This window comes from Molossus molossus, unplaced genomic scaffold (genome assembly GCF_014108415.1).
Source record: "Molossus molossus isolate mMolMol1 unplaced genomic scaffold, mMolMol1.p scaffold_m16_p_23, whole genome shotgun sequence".
In the NCBI taxonomy this organism is placed as follows: domain Eukaryota; kingdom Metazoa; phylum Chordata; class Mammalia; order Chiroptera; family Molossidae; genus Molossus; species Molossus molossus.
This window is the reverse complement of record NW_023425359.1, coordinates 11,623,494-11,637,101: the sequence shown is the minus strand read 5'-3', so window position 1 is coordinate 11,637,101 and position 13,608 is coordinate 11,623,494. Positions and strand designations below refer to the sequence as shown.

Here is a 13,608-nt window from a genome sequence, read left to right as displayed (position 1 = left end):
TGTACCTTGGTTGCAGTTTGTCCCGGGCCCTGGTTGGTCGTGCGGGTGGCAGCCACTCGATGTGTCCCTTTCACATCGATGTTTCTCTCTCTCTCTTCCTCTCTCTCCCTCCTGCTCTATCTGAACAAAAAATGGAAAAATGTCCTCAAGTGAGGATAAAAATAAATAAATAAATAAAATACTGTTAATTCAAAAATGCATTTAATGCACCTAACCTACTTATCATCACAGGTCAGCCTAGCCTACCTTAAACATGCTCAGCACACTGACATTAGCCTACCATTGGGCAAAATCATCTAACATAAAGCCCGTTTTATGATAAAGTATTGGACAACTCATGTAGTTTACTAGGCATATAGCTTTCGCAAGACCATGAAGTTGAAAAATTGTTAAGTGGAACCATGGTATGTCAGGGACTGTCTGTAAATACTTTTATATCTTGCCTTTGTTTTAGGATGGAAACTGTTGAAGAATATTGACTGTATTTCCTTCACTTATAAACTGAGTTTTAAAAAATTTATAAAGATTAGAAACTCATAAAAACAGTATTGCTTGCTTTTTTTTTCTTTGTTGATTTTAGAGAGAGAGAGAGAGAGAGAAAGGAAGAGGGAGAGAGAGATAGAAACATCAATGAGAGAGAACATCATCTGTCTGCTTCCTGCATGTCCCCCACTGGGGAACTGGCCCACAACCTGGGCACGTGCCCTGACCGGGAATGGAACCCCAACCTCTTAGTGCACGGGTCCATGCTCAACCACTGAGCTACACTGGCTGGGCAACAGTATTGCTTGTTTGAAACACTGAAGAGCAAATTTCTGTGAGCTCTTATTATCACTTTTCTCTATTATTAGGGTACTGAGACCCGACACAGAGACAAAGCTCCAACCAACTGAGCCACACCAGCCAGCGCTAAAAATATTTTGATACACTTCATTCAACCACCAACTACCTAGTTATCCTAGTGAAGTATCCCCAACCCTCCCAATCCCCAATCTCTGGTGCCAGTTTTTGGGTTCTCATTGGTCCTCTCCTCTCTGGCAAAAGCAGAGTGTAGTAGGAGGAAACGAGTTTAAGGAGTCAGAGGACAGCGATGTGAAATCACCAGGACTGGAGCAGCAAAGTCCTAACAGCGTGCCCTCATTTTCCGCCTTCATTCATTGAAAACTTTCGGAAGGGGACGGCGGGGTGCTGGGGCTGGGATGTTCCGGGAACTGGGGGGCGAGACAGTGGTCTGCACAGGCGGGTGGTCCGGGGACACTGAGGCCCTGGGATGGGGACCCCTGCTCGGCCCCAGGGGCGACCCTGCCCGGTGCCCCTGTCCACCACTGGCGTCTCTACCTCCACAGAGCCCAGCCGCAGCAGCTCAGCCAGGACAGCAGCACTGCCACTCCCTGGGCTGACATGGCGCCGGGACCCTCTGCTCAACCGCCCTGGCCTCGCGATCCCCCGGGGGAGGGGGCGGGGCCAGCGGAGCCCGAGGCGGGAGGTGCTGGGGGACTCAGCGCTACAGCCGGGAGTCAGGCACTTCAGCCAACCTGGGGAAGTGCGCGTGCGCCTGCCTGTCAACTCTCTGGGCGCCTGGAAGTGGGATGCTGGAGTCGAAAATCAACACCAGATTTTAGGAAAGGCAGAACCATGCTTTTTTGGAGTGGAATAGCAAAACCACTTAGGAAAATCCGAGTTGACTGAATGAAGGTAAAACTAACTTTTAGGTTAGTGTATCTTTTAGCCCGAATCTTCCTTGTGACTGTATATGACCACTGCAATAACAAATACGTATCTGGCAATGCATAACAGGCGCAGGCACTCCATAAATGACTTCAAAATTGAACAGAAATGAACAGCGACAGGTGCTTATTGAGCACCTACTTACTGTATGCCCAACTTACTGTATGTTTCGTGCATTTGAGTACAAAGAAAAAGGACAGCATTCTAGTTTACAAAGGGGTTTGTAATCTTGTGGTAAAGCCAAGATAAATACCAAAGTTATAACGTAGTATTATAATTTATCTCTTTACTTGTCGGTAGACTAAATAGTCTGAATCCTGAAGGGCTGCAATTGTACCTTTATTTATCCTTATGTCATCAGTGCCCAGCACAATCTTAGTTTGTAGTAGGTTCTCAGTGTTTACTGACAATGAATCATTGAATAAAAATAATAAAATATGCTCTCGGACCATTAGAGAACATCATGTATATATATGATTTGGGAGACACTAATAAAATATATTATATATTTCACTATTATTTTCTTTCTCTCTCTTTTTCTGGTTATTTGGAGACACTACATTTACTGCGATTCTATGGCCACTTTTTCCCCCTAAAGCAACTTTAAATCAGAATTATATGTTATAGTTAATTTGTGTTGCTGTTGGAAGAACATAGACCAGCATTAGGTATATTCCAGAATCTAGCCGTACTGAAACACTAACAGGAGTGGAATATACATACAAGGGCTAGGCTGTGGACTCAGACTGCCTAGATAGCAATTAAGCCCTTGCTAGAACAATTTAACTTTTAAATCCTGTAAAATAAAGATAAGATAACATTACTTATATTATTATAGGAATTAAAGGAGCTAAGTGCATCATAGTAGCTGGCATATACTGTTCGACATCGATAATACACTCCTCCTCGAGCCTCTCTTACTAAAGCGTAAAATGAGAAGAGTTAGGACTATACTTGATCTCCAGATTTTCAGGTCTAATATCCTCTGCCTTATTGCTTTACTTTTGAGTTAGCTCTTTTCAACCCCTATCCCCATCTCTATTCTTCTACTCCTTTACGTTCCAATTCGAAACCGGTACGTTCCGATTAGACCCCATTTGTATTATGAAATTCCATCCTTTGTATTTTGTGCACAATCTCATCCCTTAATAAAAACAAAGCAGTAAAAAATATTTTTTTCCCACTGTGCAACCAACTTGAGTGCCTGCAGCCTATGGGCAGAGGCCAGGCAAAGGTTCAAGGCCACAGTTTGCTCTGGCATGAGGCACTATGAGAAACCCCAGGGGATGGGCCTGCCATGAATCCAAACCCATGCATTAAAAAATAGTTTTTAATTGAACGCTTTCCGAGATTGAAACCTGCATATGCACACACCATCGTAGCAGATTACATGATTATAGTTTAGACCGTTGCATGCCGGGAGTTGTAGTCGGACGCTGGAACTCGCATCTCTGTGCCTCTCCAGTTTGAAAAGCAGGAGGAAGGAAGGATAGGCGGGGCGTGGAGCTGCAGCAGGCCCAAAGCCCCGCCCCTACCCCTTCCGCTCTCGGGGTTCGCCCTGGAGTGGCGCGCCAGGCCGCGGAAGGGGCGTGGCCTCGGCCTGGGGTGGCGGCGGTTGCGGCCGCCAGGGCCTCTTCCTGCGGGCGGTGCTGCCCAGGCCGGCCTGCGCGGGGCAGTCACGGTCCCGCCTTGAGCTGTGGCGGGGGCGGGGGCGGGGGCGGGGCGGGCCTGGCTGGAGGGCGGTGGCCCCGCGGGGGCGGGGGGCGGAGCCGGCTCTGGCTCCTTCTTTCTCTGCATGTGGCTATCGGCGGCAGAGCAGTTCCGTTCGCGCACTCCTCGCTGCCCGCGTCGCCTCCGGGTCCTCCTCGCGTCACTGGAGCCATGGCGCTGGCCGAGACCAACCCGGCGGCATCCTCCCTGCCCAACGGCGACTGCGGCCGCCCCAGGGCGCGGCCCGGAGGGAACCGGGTGACGGTGGTGCTCGGCGCGCAGTGGGGCGACGAAGGCAAGGGGAAGGTGGTGGATCTGCTCGCGCAGGACGCCGACATCGTGTGCCGCTGCCAGGTGAGGCGACCCGGCTCCGACGGAGGCCGGGCCCAGAACCCGGGTCCTCGGTCCAAAACGAGGTGTCACCTTGAGCTTCTCTCCTCTTGCTTGAGCTGCGGCGACGTGGAGAAATGGCGGGAGGTCAGAGACCCCTGACCCGGGCTCTTGGGTTGCGGGGCTGGGGAGGCTGTGGAGGGAAATGCGGGCTGACCCGGAGACTTGGAGAGATGCGCGATGCCTGGGGAGTCGCCGTTTTCCGTCTGGGGACCAGAGCTCAGCCCCAGGACTGGGGCCGGCGTGGGGATGGATGTGGTCTGAGTTTGAGGAGCTACCGCCCGAGGCCTGCTCCTGACTCCCGGCGGAGACCAAGCCGGCGGCATCCTCCTTCCCATCACCCACTCACCCACTCGGGAAGCAAGTGGGAGCGGATTGTTCCCCAACGCCCTGAAATCCAGACTCACCATTGCCCCCACCTGCAGGCCTGGAGCTCGCTGATCTTTGCCTCCTCCCGTCCACTTTGTTGACATGAGAACCCACCTCTGGGCTTTGGACTGTTTAATGGCCCCGTTGTTTTACTCCTTACCCTGTATATTAATATTAAGGGGAGATTATTTTTACTTGTTGGTCCCAGAGGACAGAATCCCAGTTCTTTTACCAGTGAGACACGTAAATACAAGGATGTCAAAACTGGTATTTAGAAATATTTACATTGTTACGCTAACATTGAAAGTGAACTTTCTGGAAATAGAATGGTAACGTACTTCCTACTGAGAGACACGTGGTTTTCAGTGTGAGCTTTCTTCCTATTTGTTTGCTTAGAAGCAGCCTAGAGGCTAGGCTTTTGTAAAGGCTCTTAGATAACTATACCACTTTCAAAATTCTAAAGAGTTGAGCAATAACCAGTTTCAAACCAAATTGTGATGTAATATTTGAAGTTAACTGCTGTCTCTTTAGTTTACAGACTGTTTCTTCTTTGTGAACATACATGGCACAATATGATTATGCCATGTTGTATGTGTTCTAACAAGTTAATAGGTCCACTTGATTGGGAGCTTTCTACCTAAAATTGAATAAATTCCATTTGAGCATGCAGAAACAAGGTAGTAAAAAGCTAAATATAATTATTCTAAATTATTTTGGGTTTTTTTGTTTGCTTGCCTTTTTTTTTTTTTTTTGCATGCAGAGAACTCCACCCTGCCCATTCCTTAGCTAAGATAGTTGTCCAATGGGCTCTTGGTATTACCACTGTCACCTCTTCCTTCATTCCAACCTTCTGTTCCTCCAGCCCTCTAGCAACACACCTATCTTACTTAATAACACTCCTAAAGGTTCTGGCATTGAACTGCTGCCCCACATTGCTTTGGAGCTGCTCCAGAAGCCCAGCCTTCACTTCCTTTTGTCTTCAAATCAGGATCTGGCTATGCTGTTGGGAAAGAAGTATGAGACTACATGATTTGCTGGGTAGGAGGGGAGAGAAGCTGAGGGCCTGAGGGCCTGTTTGTCTCCTTCACTCTCACCTCTGACCATCTTTCTTATCTGGAAATGGTAGTACTCAGGTTGAGCTACATTATGTAGCTTGTAAGAAGGTTTTAAAATGTTATCATGGTAACATTTATTAGAGAAGATCTTCAATTTTAACATCCCTTTGAAAAATAGCAGAATTAGTTTGTAGACTGGAGATAATTGCTGTTTCTGTGAAAACAGTCTTGAAGGAGGTCATGGACCAATCTGCTCTGATGCCCTTGGAAAATCTAGAGAGAAGTGATTGAGAAGGAGCCAAGTTTGGCTTTAAAATGTTAGCTGAAGATAGAGGAGAAGCAGATAAACGGATTTGTTAGGCAGGTTTTCCTCACTTGTAAACTTTTGACTTACTACTTTCCTTCTATAATTCTAAAATCTCTATTTTCCTTCAGTGTCTTTTAAGAGCTCATATTTTGAGCTTGAATTGCCTTGTTTGATGATTCAAGTTTTGTGTATTATTGAAAATATGTACTTTGTTAGAATTTAATATTTTTTGTGATAATCATCCCATAAACTCAACTTTTATACAGATTGTTTCTCCAGAAGTGATATGTATATAATGTATCCTTGTTACAACAATGCAATCATAAAATAAGACATTTCTTCCAATATAAAATATGTTTGTTAAAAAAAAAATGTATTTTTTTCTTTTTGGAAAGAATAAATGCAAAGCCATTTATGAAGGCATTTTCATCATCATAGCACTTAAGGCCTATATTTCAGATGCAGGATTTGTAGGGAATTATTTATAACTTGGTAGATACTCTAGATATATATGCACCCCTATGTTCATTGCAACATTGTTCACAGTGGCCAAGATGCGGAGACAACCAAAGTGTCCTTCGCTAGAGGGTTGGATGAAAAAGATGTGGTACATATTTACTGCGGAATACTACTCAGCCATAAGAAAGGATGAAATCCAGCCATTTGCAACAACATGGATGGACCTTGAGAACATTATGCTAAGTGAAATAAGGCCATCGAAAAACCTAAGAATCATATGATTTCACTCGTATGTGGGATATAAAACTTATAGACACAGACAAACAACAGCATGCTGGTTACCAAAGGGAAGGCTGTGGGGGAGGTAGCAAAGAGTCAAGGGGGCCAAATATTTGGTGACAGAAGATGATTTGACTTTGAGTGGTGGGGGGAAAAAACAGCTGAAAAGGGCAGGGATTGTCTCCACATAGAACATGTAGTCTAGTGGACAACTGTTAAGGAAGCAAGTATGACCAGGGTGGGGGAGGAGAAGGCTGCTGTTACGGGATTTTCAAAGGGTTCAAGTAAGGGAATAGGAAGGCCTCTTTCTGGCATCACAAAAGCAGTGCTGTTAGGAAGCCTATCACTGCCCTCCACCCCAGTCCTCCCAGTAAACCGTTAGACTCTGTTTCCTTCATTTTGTTGAGTAGAAACTACAGAGATTTTAACTATTGCAGTTTATACTAGGCCGTAAGCAAGGGCTTGTTTATTGTTCTTGGAGAAAGCAAGCTGCGTAGTCTTGGTTACAGTGACAGACATGAAGTTGCCTGTGATCAGGAATGGCTAGAACGTTATTCCCTTTCTTTGTGTGTCACCACCCCCCCCTCCGCCCATGGTTTTAAAGTTAATATAAAGAGGAAATGTTAACTAAAATTAATTATAAAGGGAAGTATATCCTGTCACTTGGTATACAAAAAAGCTTGTCATAAAAGTAAACTCAATGGAAAAAATGTTAATTTGTAGCTAGAGGCCAGTATCCGCTGAAGGCTCTGGAACCAGCTATTAATAGGTGATAAAGAAATATAAAAGACACACCAGCAGCAAACAGACTTTCTCCTTGAAATAATCAGAACAGTTGAAAAAGAGAACAACTTAAGTGTTATTTTAATGCCTTGACCTTATACAGTGAAAATGATGATTTCCCATTATTTTGGAGATGGTAGAGAATTTGCATTTAAGGAAAGCCATTCTTCCAGGTTTATAATAATTGCTATTTCTGTGTCTACTGACTATCAGGATTCCATTTTATACATACAGTTTATAGTATTTCCCAAGTATATAAGTATATATCACTTTTTTGTTTGTTTTTTTTTATATAGTTGGTTAAAACTTGCTTTCTTGGATTACTGTGCTTTCCCTACTAGTAAGTTTTTTTCAAAAAGAGGATCTTGTTTGTTTTCTTCCACAGGACCAAGTATTGTGTGAGGCAGAGAGGAAGTAAATACTTAACATTTGTCGAGATATTTCTTTGAAATCACTAATATAACCCTGTCCTGTAAATTATTTTAACACCCCCTGACAGTTTCATTGACTATTAGAATAAATTTAAGTTGGAATCCCCAGCATTTCTTGAATTAACTTAGTATTTGAACTAGTATTTTTAGATAGTACCATTATGTTCAAAGGCTTTAGTCGTTTATATTAAAGTCTTATCTCTTGTATCTATGAGAAAATAGATAACTGATATTACTTTTTGGTGTGTTTCCTCCCCATATATTAGTTGAATGCTATGCAATTCTATTAAATAGTTTTTCTCTGCTGAAGGCAGAAAATGTTCAAGTTTGGTCAGTGTGGTATCCCCACGTTGTTTGCTCTTTAAGCCCATTTTAATATACCATCACCTCTACTTTTAAGGCATACATTTTTAAGTTATATGGGATCATCTCAGTGGTATCTGACCAGTAGTATTTGTTTTTTATATTTTGGTGGGAATGGGTGGGTTGTCCCCTCAAGTATCTCTAGGAAACACTGTTGCCTAGAGCAAATCTAGAATGAACTGGTAAACTGATAAATACTTAATAGCTTACTTACTGTAACTGGATACAAATGTAACTGTATTACCCTTTGGGGACCATGTCAGATTTTGACACGGAATATTAGTGTGGATGAGCTATATACTAATAAGTGAAGACTGGTGATTGTTAGAGTACTATTATCAGTGGGAAAGGGATTGTGAGGTGTTCAGTATCGCCTAGTGAAAGCAATGGAAAAGAACAGCAAGTAGAGGACAGTGCCCATGGCTACTCAGGCTCTAAGATGGGATGGTTCTTCACTTTGAACCAACTTTTAATTATATTTAATTCAGTGTAATATAATTCTTCTTTCAAAACAGGAGTCCCATGAAATTTTTTTTTTTTTTTAATCCTCACCCGAGGATATTTTTCCATTTTTTGTACAGATAGAGTGGGAGGGAGAGAGGAAGGGAGAGAGAGAGAGAGAAACATCGACGTGAAGGGACACATCGAGTGGCTGCCACCCGCACGACCAACCAGGGCCGGGGACAAACTGCAACCGAAGTACGTGCCCTTAGCGGGAACCGAACCCCGGTCTCTCTGGACCGCAGGCCGACGCTCTAACCGCTGAGCCAAACTGGCCAGGGCATGAAATTTTTTTTAATGGTTTTTTTTTGTCTTTGTCAAACTGTTTAAAAGCTGTTTTAAAAAAATCTTCACCCAAGGATATTTTTGCATTGATTTTCAGATAGAGTGGGAAGGAGGGAGAGAGAGAGAAACATCAATGTGAGAGAGACACACCGATTGGTTGCCTCCTGCAGGACCCCAACTGGGGCTGGGGATCAAAATGGAACGGAGTTACATGCCTGCAGCCCTAAGGGCCGTCGCTGTAACTGCTGAGCCAGACTGGCCAGCGCTATTTAAAAGCTTTTTAAAGGAGTTATTTTATTTGTGGGGGAAGTTTTTTGACTTGACATCTGTGGTTCCATTTCAGTGTGTTTGTAAGAAAATATTCATAAATGTAATGATTAGGTGAGTTTTTATCAAGCATTTACAAAGAGTTTCATGGCACCATTGATTTATGCAATTTTTGGTTGCATGTCAGATCCTCCTACCCCCCTGGTCACCTCTGACCCTCGTTCAGTACATGTTGATAATACAGTTTGGTAACTAGAGTCTCATGCTTCTTAATTAGGAACCTAAGATGCATCTTTCCACTTGCATTGTGAGAAATTGTTTTATAATGGTAATTTAAGGTATAAGATACAGGTATCTGAGATTTCTATCACTGTGTGACATTTATCTGTGTATGTAACTGTTAGGTAAAAGGGATATCTTACGCCTTTAAAAGATAACTGAGCAGTGCACTTGGGTGTCTTTGCTAAGGAGAAATTCAGATACCCTGTGTATGTTTTCCTATCTAGTGTGTCTGGTTACTGTTGAATAGCTTCATTTGATCAACTTACTGGTAGTAACTTAACCTGCTGTACTTTGAAATCAAAAGCTAATTGGAATTATATGAATGTTTTCACAAAAGAGAAGTCATCCTTGTTTATAATTACTTAGTTTCTGTGGATTGACAAGTGTTTTAGTTTTGGCAACAGTGAAATGTTTCACCTGGAAAGGGGCACAGGTTTTACCGTTTTTACCAGGAAAGCTGTACAGGTGATAAGCATTGACTAGACAGAGTGTAAGGTTCCCTAGAAGCTTGAAGATTCGAGACAAGAAATAGGAACCACTTTTTGGTTGTTGGAATAGTTCAAAGGCACAGGGTTTGAGGTATTGCTATAGGATTTTTCCTATAAGTGTGTTATAGGAAAAACTGATTTCTTTTTCTTTCTGTGTCAAATATTGGATATATTTTATTGCCCTACTGGATTTTATGTTCCTTTTAAAAAATATTTCCTTCAATTTTATTTTGTATTGGTTTCAGGTATACAGCTTAGTGGTTAGGCAGTCATATACTTTACATAGCATTCCCCTTGATATTTCCAGTACCCCAACTGGCACTATACACAGTTACTGCAATATTATTGACTATATTTCCTATACTTGACTGACTTCCCCATGACTGTTTTGCAAGTACCAATTTTTTGTTACCTAATCCCTTCACCTTTTTTACCCATTTCCCCAATTCCCTCCCCCCTGGCAACCACCAGTTCCCTCTCTGTGTCTATGAGTCTGGTTCAGTTTTTGTTTGTTTATTTTGTTCTTTAGATTCCATATATAAGAGAAATCATATGGTGTTTGTCTTTCTCTGACTGAATTATTTCACTGAGCATAATACTGTCTAGGTCCATCTGTGCTTTCCACATGGTAAGATTTTATTATTATTATTATTTTTAATGACTGAGTAATATTCCATTGTATCTGTGTAACAAACTTTTTTATCCACTTGTCTGTTGATGGGCAGTTGGGTTGCTTTCATAGCTTTGCTATTGTAAATAATGCTGCAGTGAACATAGGGGTGCATATATTCTTTCAAATTAGTGTTTTGGGTTTCTTCGGACAAATCCCCAGAAGTGAAATTGCTGGGTCATAAGGCAGATCCATCTTTCATTTTTTGAGGAATCTCCACACTGTTTTCCACAGTGGCTGCACCAGTCAGAATTCCCCCAAACTGCAGGAGGGTGCCCTTGACATCCTCGCCAACACTTGGCTTTGTGGATTTATTGATGATAGCCATTGTGACAGGTGTGACATCTCACTGTGGTTTTCATTTGCATCTCTCTAACAGTTACTGAGGTTGAGTATCTTTTCATGTCTATTGGCCATCTGTATATCCTCTTTGGAGAAGTGTCTATTCAGGTCCTCAGACTATCTTTAAAGTGAATTGTTTGTTATTTCGGTGTTGAGTAGTATGAGTTTTTTATACCTTTTTGGATAGTAACCCCTTATCATATGTGTCATTGGCAAATATGTTCTCCCATTTAATAGGTTGTCTTTTCATTTTGTTGATGGTGTCCTTTGCTGTGCAAAAACTTTTAAATTTGATATAATCCCATTTGTTTACTTTTTCTTTTGTTTCCCTTGCCCAAGGAGATTTATCAGAAAAAATATTGCTAAGAGAAATACCAGAGATTTTACTGCTTATGTTTTCTTCTAGAAGTTTTATGGTTTCGAGACATACGTTTAAGTCTTTAGTCCATTTTGAGTCTATTCTTGTATACAGTGTAAGGAGGTGGTCTAGTTTCATTTTTTTTTTTTTTTGCAAGTATCTGTTCAATTTTACCAGCACCATTTATTGAATAGTGTCTTTACCCCATTGCATGTTCTTGCCTCCTTTGTCAAATATTAATTGACCATATAGACCTGGGTTTATTTCTGGGCTCTCTGTTCTGTTCCATTGATCTATGTGTCTGTTTTTATGCCAGTGTCAGGCTAAAACCGACTTCTTGATTGATGTTCACTTTGAGCTGTATGATTACAGTACAGTGCTCATGTATTCAGGGCAAAAAGGGAAAGAGAAGACACAGACTATTTCAGAGGCCTTGAGAATGCCTCTGGGCTAAGTGCATGGACGTGTTAGCTGTGGACACCGGAGCCTCCAGTGCTGCTGGAGAGGAGACCGGCTGTTTCAGGTTGACAGCAGTCACGGCAGGAACTCGCTGAGCTGGGGAGTGATTTGGGGAAGAGAAAGACCTAATAGCAAACTAAGGGTTAGGAGTCATGTTTGCAGACTGAGGTTAGTTATTCTCTTCCAAACATTTTTCTAAAATCCCCCCTTGGACCTTTGGAGCTTCTTAGTTAGAAACTTACACATTCAGTATCAACATTTCCCTATCCAAACTTTTATTCCACAGTTCGGCTTGACAACCTCTGGTTTTTTGGAGTCTTGGAAAAAAAAAATATTTAAAAACATTTGGCTCTGCCCTGGCCGGTTTGGCTCAGTGGTTGGAGCTGTGGCCTGTGGACCAGAGAGTCCCAGGTTCGGTGCCCGCTAGGGGCACGTATCAAAAAAATAAAAAGGACACAAACTGTGACACCCCACCACCTCTTGTTTAAAAACAACAACAACAATCACAAAACATTTTGCTCTGACTTTTGAAAGCTTCAATCAAATGGGAAAGCACGAGCATACATGGAAAAACCTAGAACAGTACAAAATAACCCAAAGTGGTCATACCATCCCTGAATCCTGCAGTACTGTGTTAGAGTTTTGTTCTTAATTTTTTTTTTTTTAATCCTCACCCGAGGACATTTTTCCATTTTTTTTGTTCAGATAGAGTGGGAGGGAGAGAGAGGAAGAGAGAGAGAAAGAGAAACATCGACGTGAAAGGGACACATCAAGTGGCTGCCTCCCGCACGACCCAACCAGGTCCAGGGACAAACTGCAATCGAGGTATGTGCCCTTAGCGGGAACCGAACCCGGGTCTCTCTGGACCACAGGCCGATGCTCTAACTGTTGAGCCAAACCGGCCAGAGTTTTGTTCTTGACTGCATAAATATTAACATTTAAAAGTTAATCATCTTTTACATTTATTTATCATTAGTGCAAGGTGTGCATTTAGAGAGCCAGCTGTATACATACTCCGACTCAGTGAGTTTATTTTGTTAGTCTTTTGGGTTCTTTGTTTGCCGGCAAGGGAAAGAGATGGTCTTAAGCGAAGTAGGGATTTGTTTGAAGAAGAGCAGACTGGCCAAGCCTCAGAGTGGCCCCAGACAAAGGTAGCTCAGGGGTCTCAACAGCCAGAACTGGCGGCCTTTCTCTTTGGGATGTGCCTTTAGGTGACAGGCGTCCCTAACTCTTAAATGCCTTCTTCTCTATTCAAAATCAAATGGCCCAGAGCAAGGAGCTTGATTGGCTCAGGCTTGGATCAGGTTTCCCTGCTGGATCAAATTACTGTGGCTAGAGGGGGTGATTATCATGATTTGCAAAATAAGGGGAAAGGTGGGGGAGAAGAGAGACCGAACCAAATAGAATAGCTATTCTGGGACCCTTTCTTTATATAACAATTAATTGTACGTATTCTGTTTTTATTATTAGTTAAATAATAAAACATACAGTTTTGCTAATACAAAGTAATGAGTAACTGGGATCATTGGGTTTTGGGAATTTAGCAAAGCAACAAGAGATAATTATGTGTAACTATTAATCTGAATATATGATTATAATGCTATATCTGGGGGGTTAATTTACCAAGTTTGGCTTGGGGAAATTTTGGAATGAGTAAAGAATAGTGCATCTCTGTTAAAAATAGAACAAAACATTTATCTCTCATCTATATTATACTGTCTGGCCCCCAGTGCTAACTAAGCAGAATCATTAAACATGATTAAATGAATACATCCTTGCTATGTATGCCGGTGCACACTACACAGAGGTGCCCATGAGAAGCAGTTCCATCACAACTATGGAAATGTACATACGGTTCACACTACCTGCTCATGGAAACGTCTTCGTTTTGCTCTCTGCTAATATATGTGGCTCTCCTTGGACCAGTATAATCTGTATCCTGAGCTCCCGAGGTGAATTTTGTATATTCTGCACAATTTATAAATATTTTAGGTTAGCATCCAAATAGGTACTTCAGATGTGAAACTTTATCCATTGCATTTTGTGAAATATGATACTGTACCAAAACTTATTTCATGTATA

General features: G+C 42.3%; 2 protein-coding genes and 1 non-coding gene across 5 annotated transcripts in view; 1 reads left to right on the top strand and 2 right to left on the bottom strand.

The window, feature by feature from the left end:
- The window catches only part of CATSPERE (catsper channel auxiliary subunit epsilon), a 76,189-nt gene extending 74,786 nt beyond the window's left edge, over positions 1-1,403 (bottom strand). The window contains 1 exon segment of the mRNA XM_036277762.1: positions 1,339-1,403. Within this exon segment, the coding sequence (XP_036133655.1) occupies positions 1,339-1,403 (65 nt within the window).
- A 1,506-nt stretch (positions 1,404-2,909) lies between these two features.
- On the bottom strand, positions 2,910-3,043 carry LOC118640799. Its single transcript, XR_004961454.1, has one exon. It is a non-coding gene; the product is annotated as a small nucleolar RNA SNORA42/SNORA80 family (small nucleolar RNA).
- A 470-nt stretch (positions 3,044-3,513) lies between these two features.
- Positions 3,514-13,608, top strand: part of ADSS2 (adenylosuccinate synthase 2) — a 35,908-nt gene continuing 25,813 nt past the window's right edge. The window contains exon 1 of one of the 3 annotated variants that reach the window (XM_036277378.1): positions 3,514-3,792. In XM_036277378.1, coding sequence (XP_036133271.1) covers positions 3,610-3,792 — 183 coding nt within the window. In that variant the 5' untranslated portion in view covers positions 3,514-3,609. Of the gene's footprint in view, positions 3,793-10,284; positions 10,326-13,608 lie in introns of those variants that run through there. The other 2 variants (XR_004961404.1, XM_036277379.1) reach the window with 2 other exon arrangements.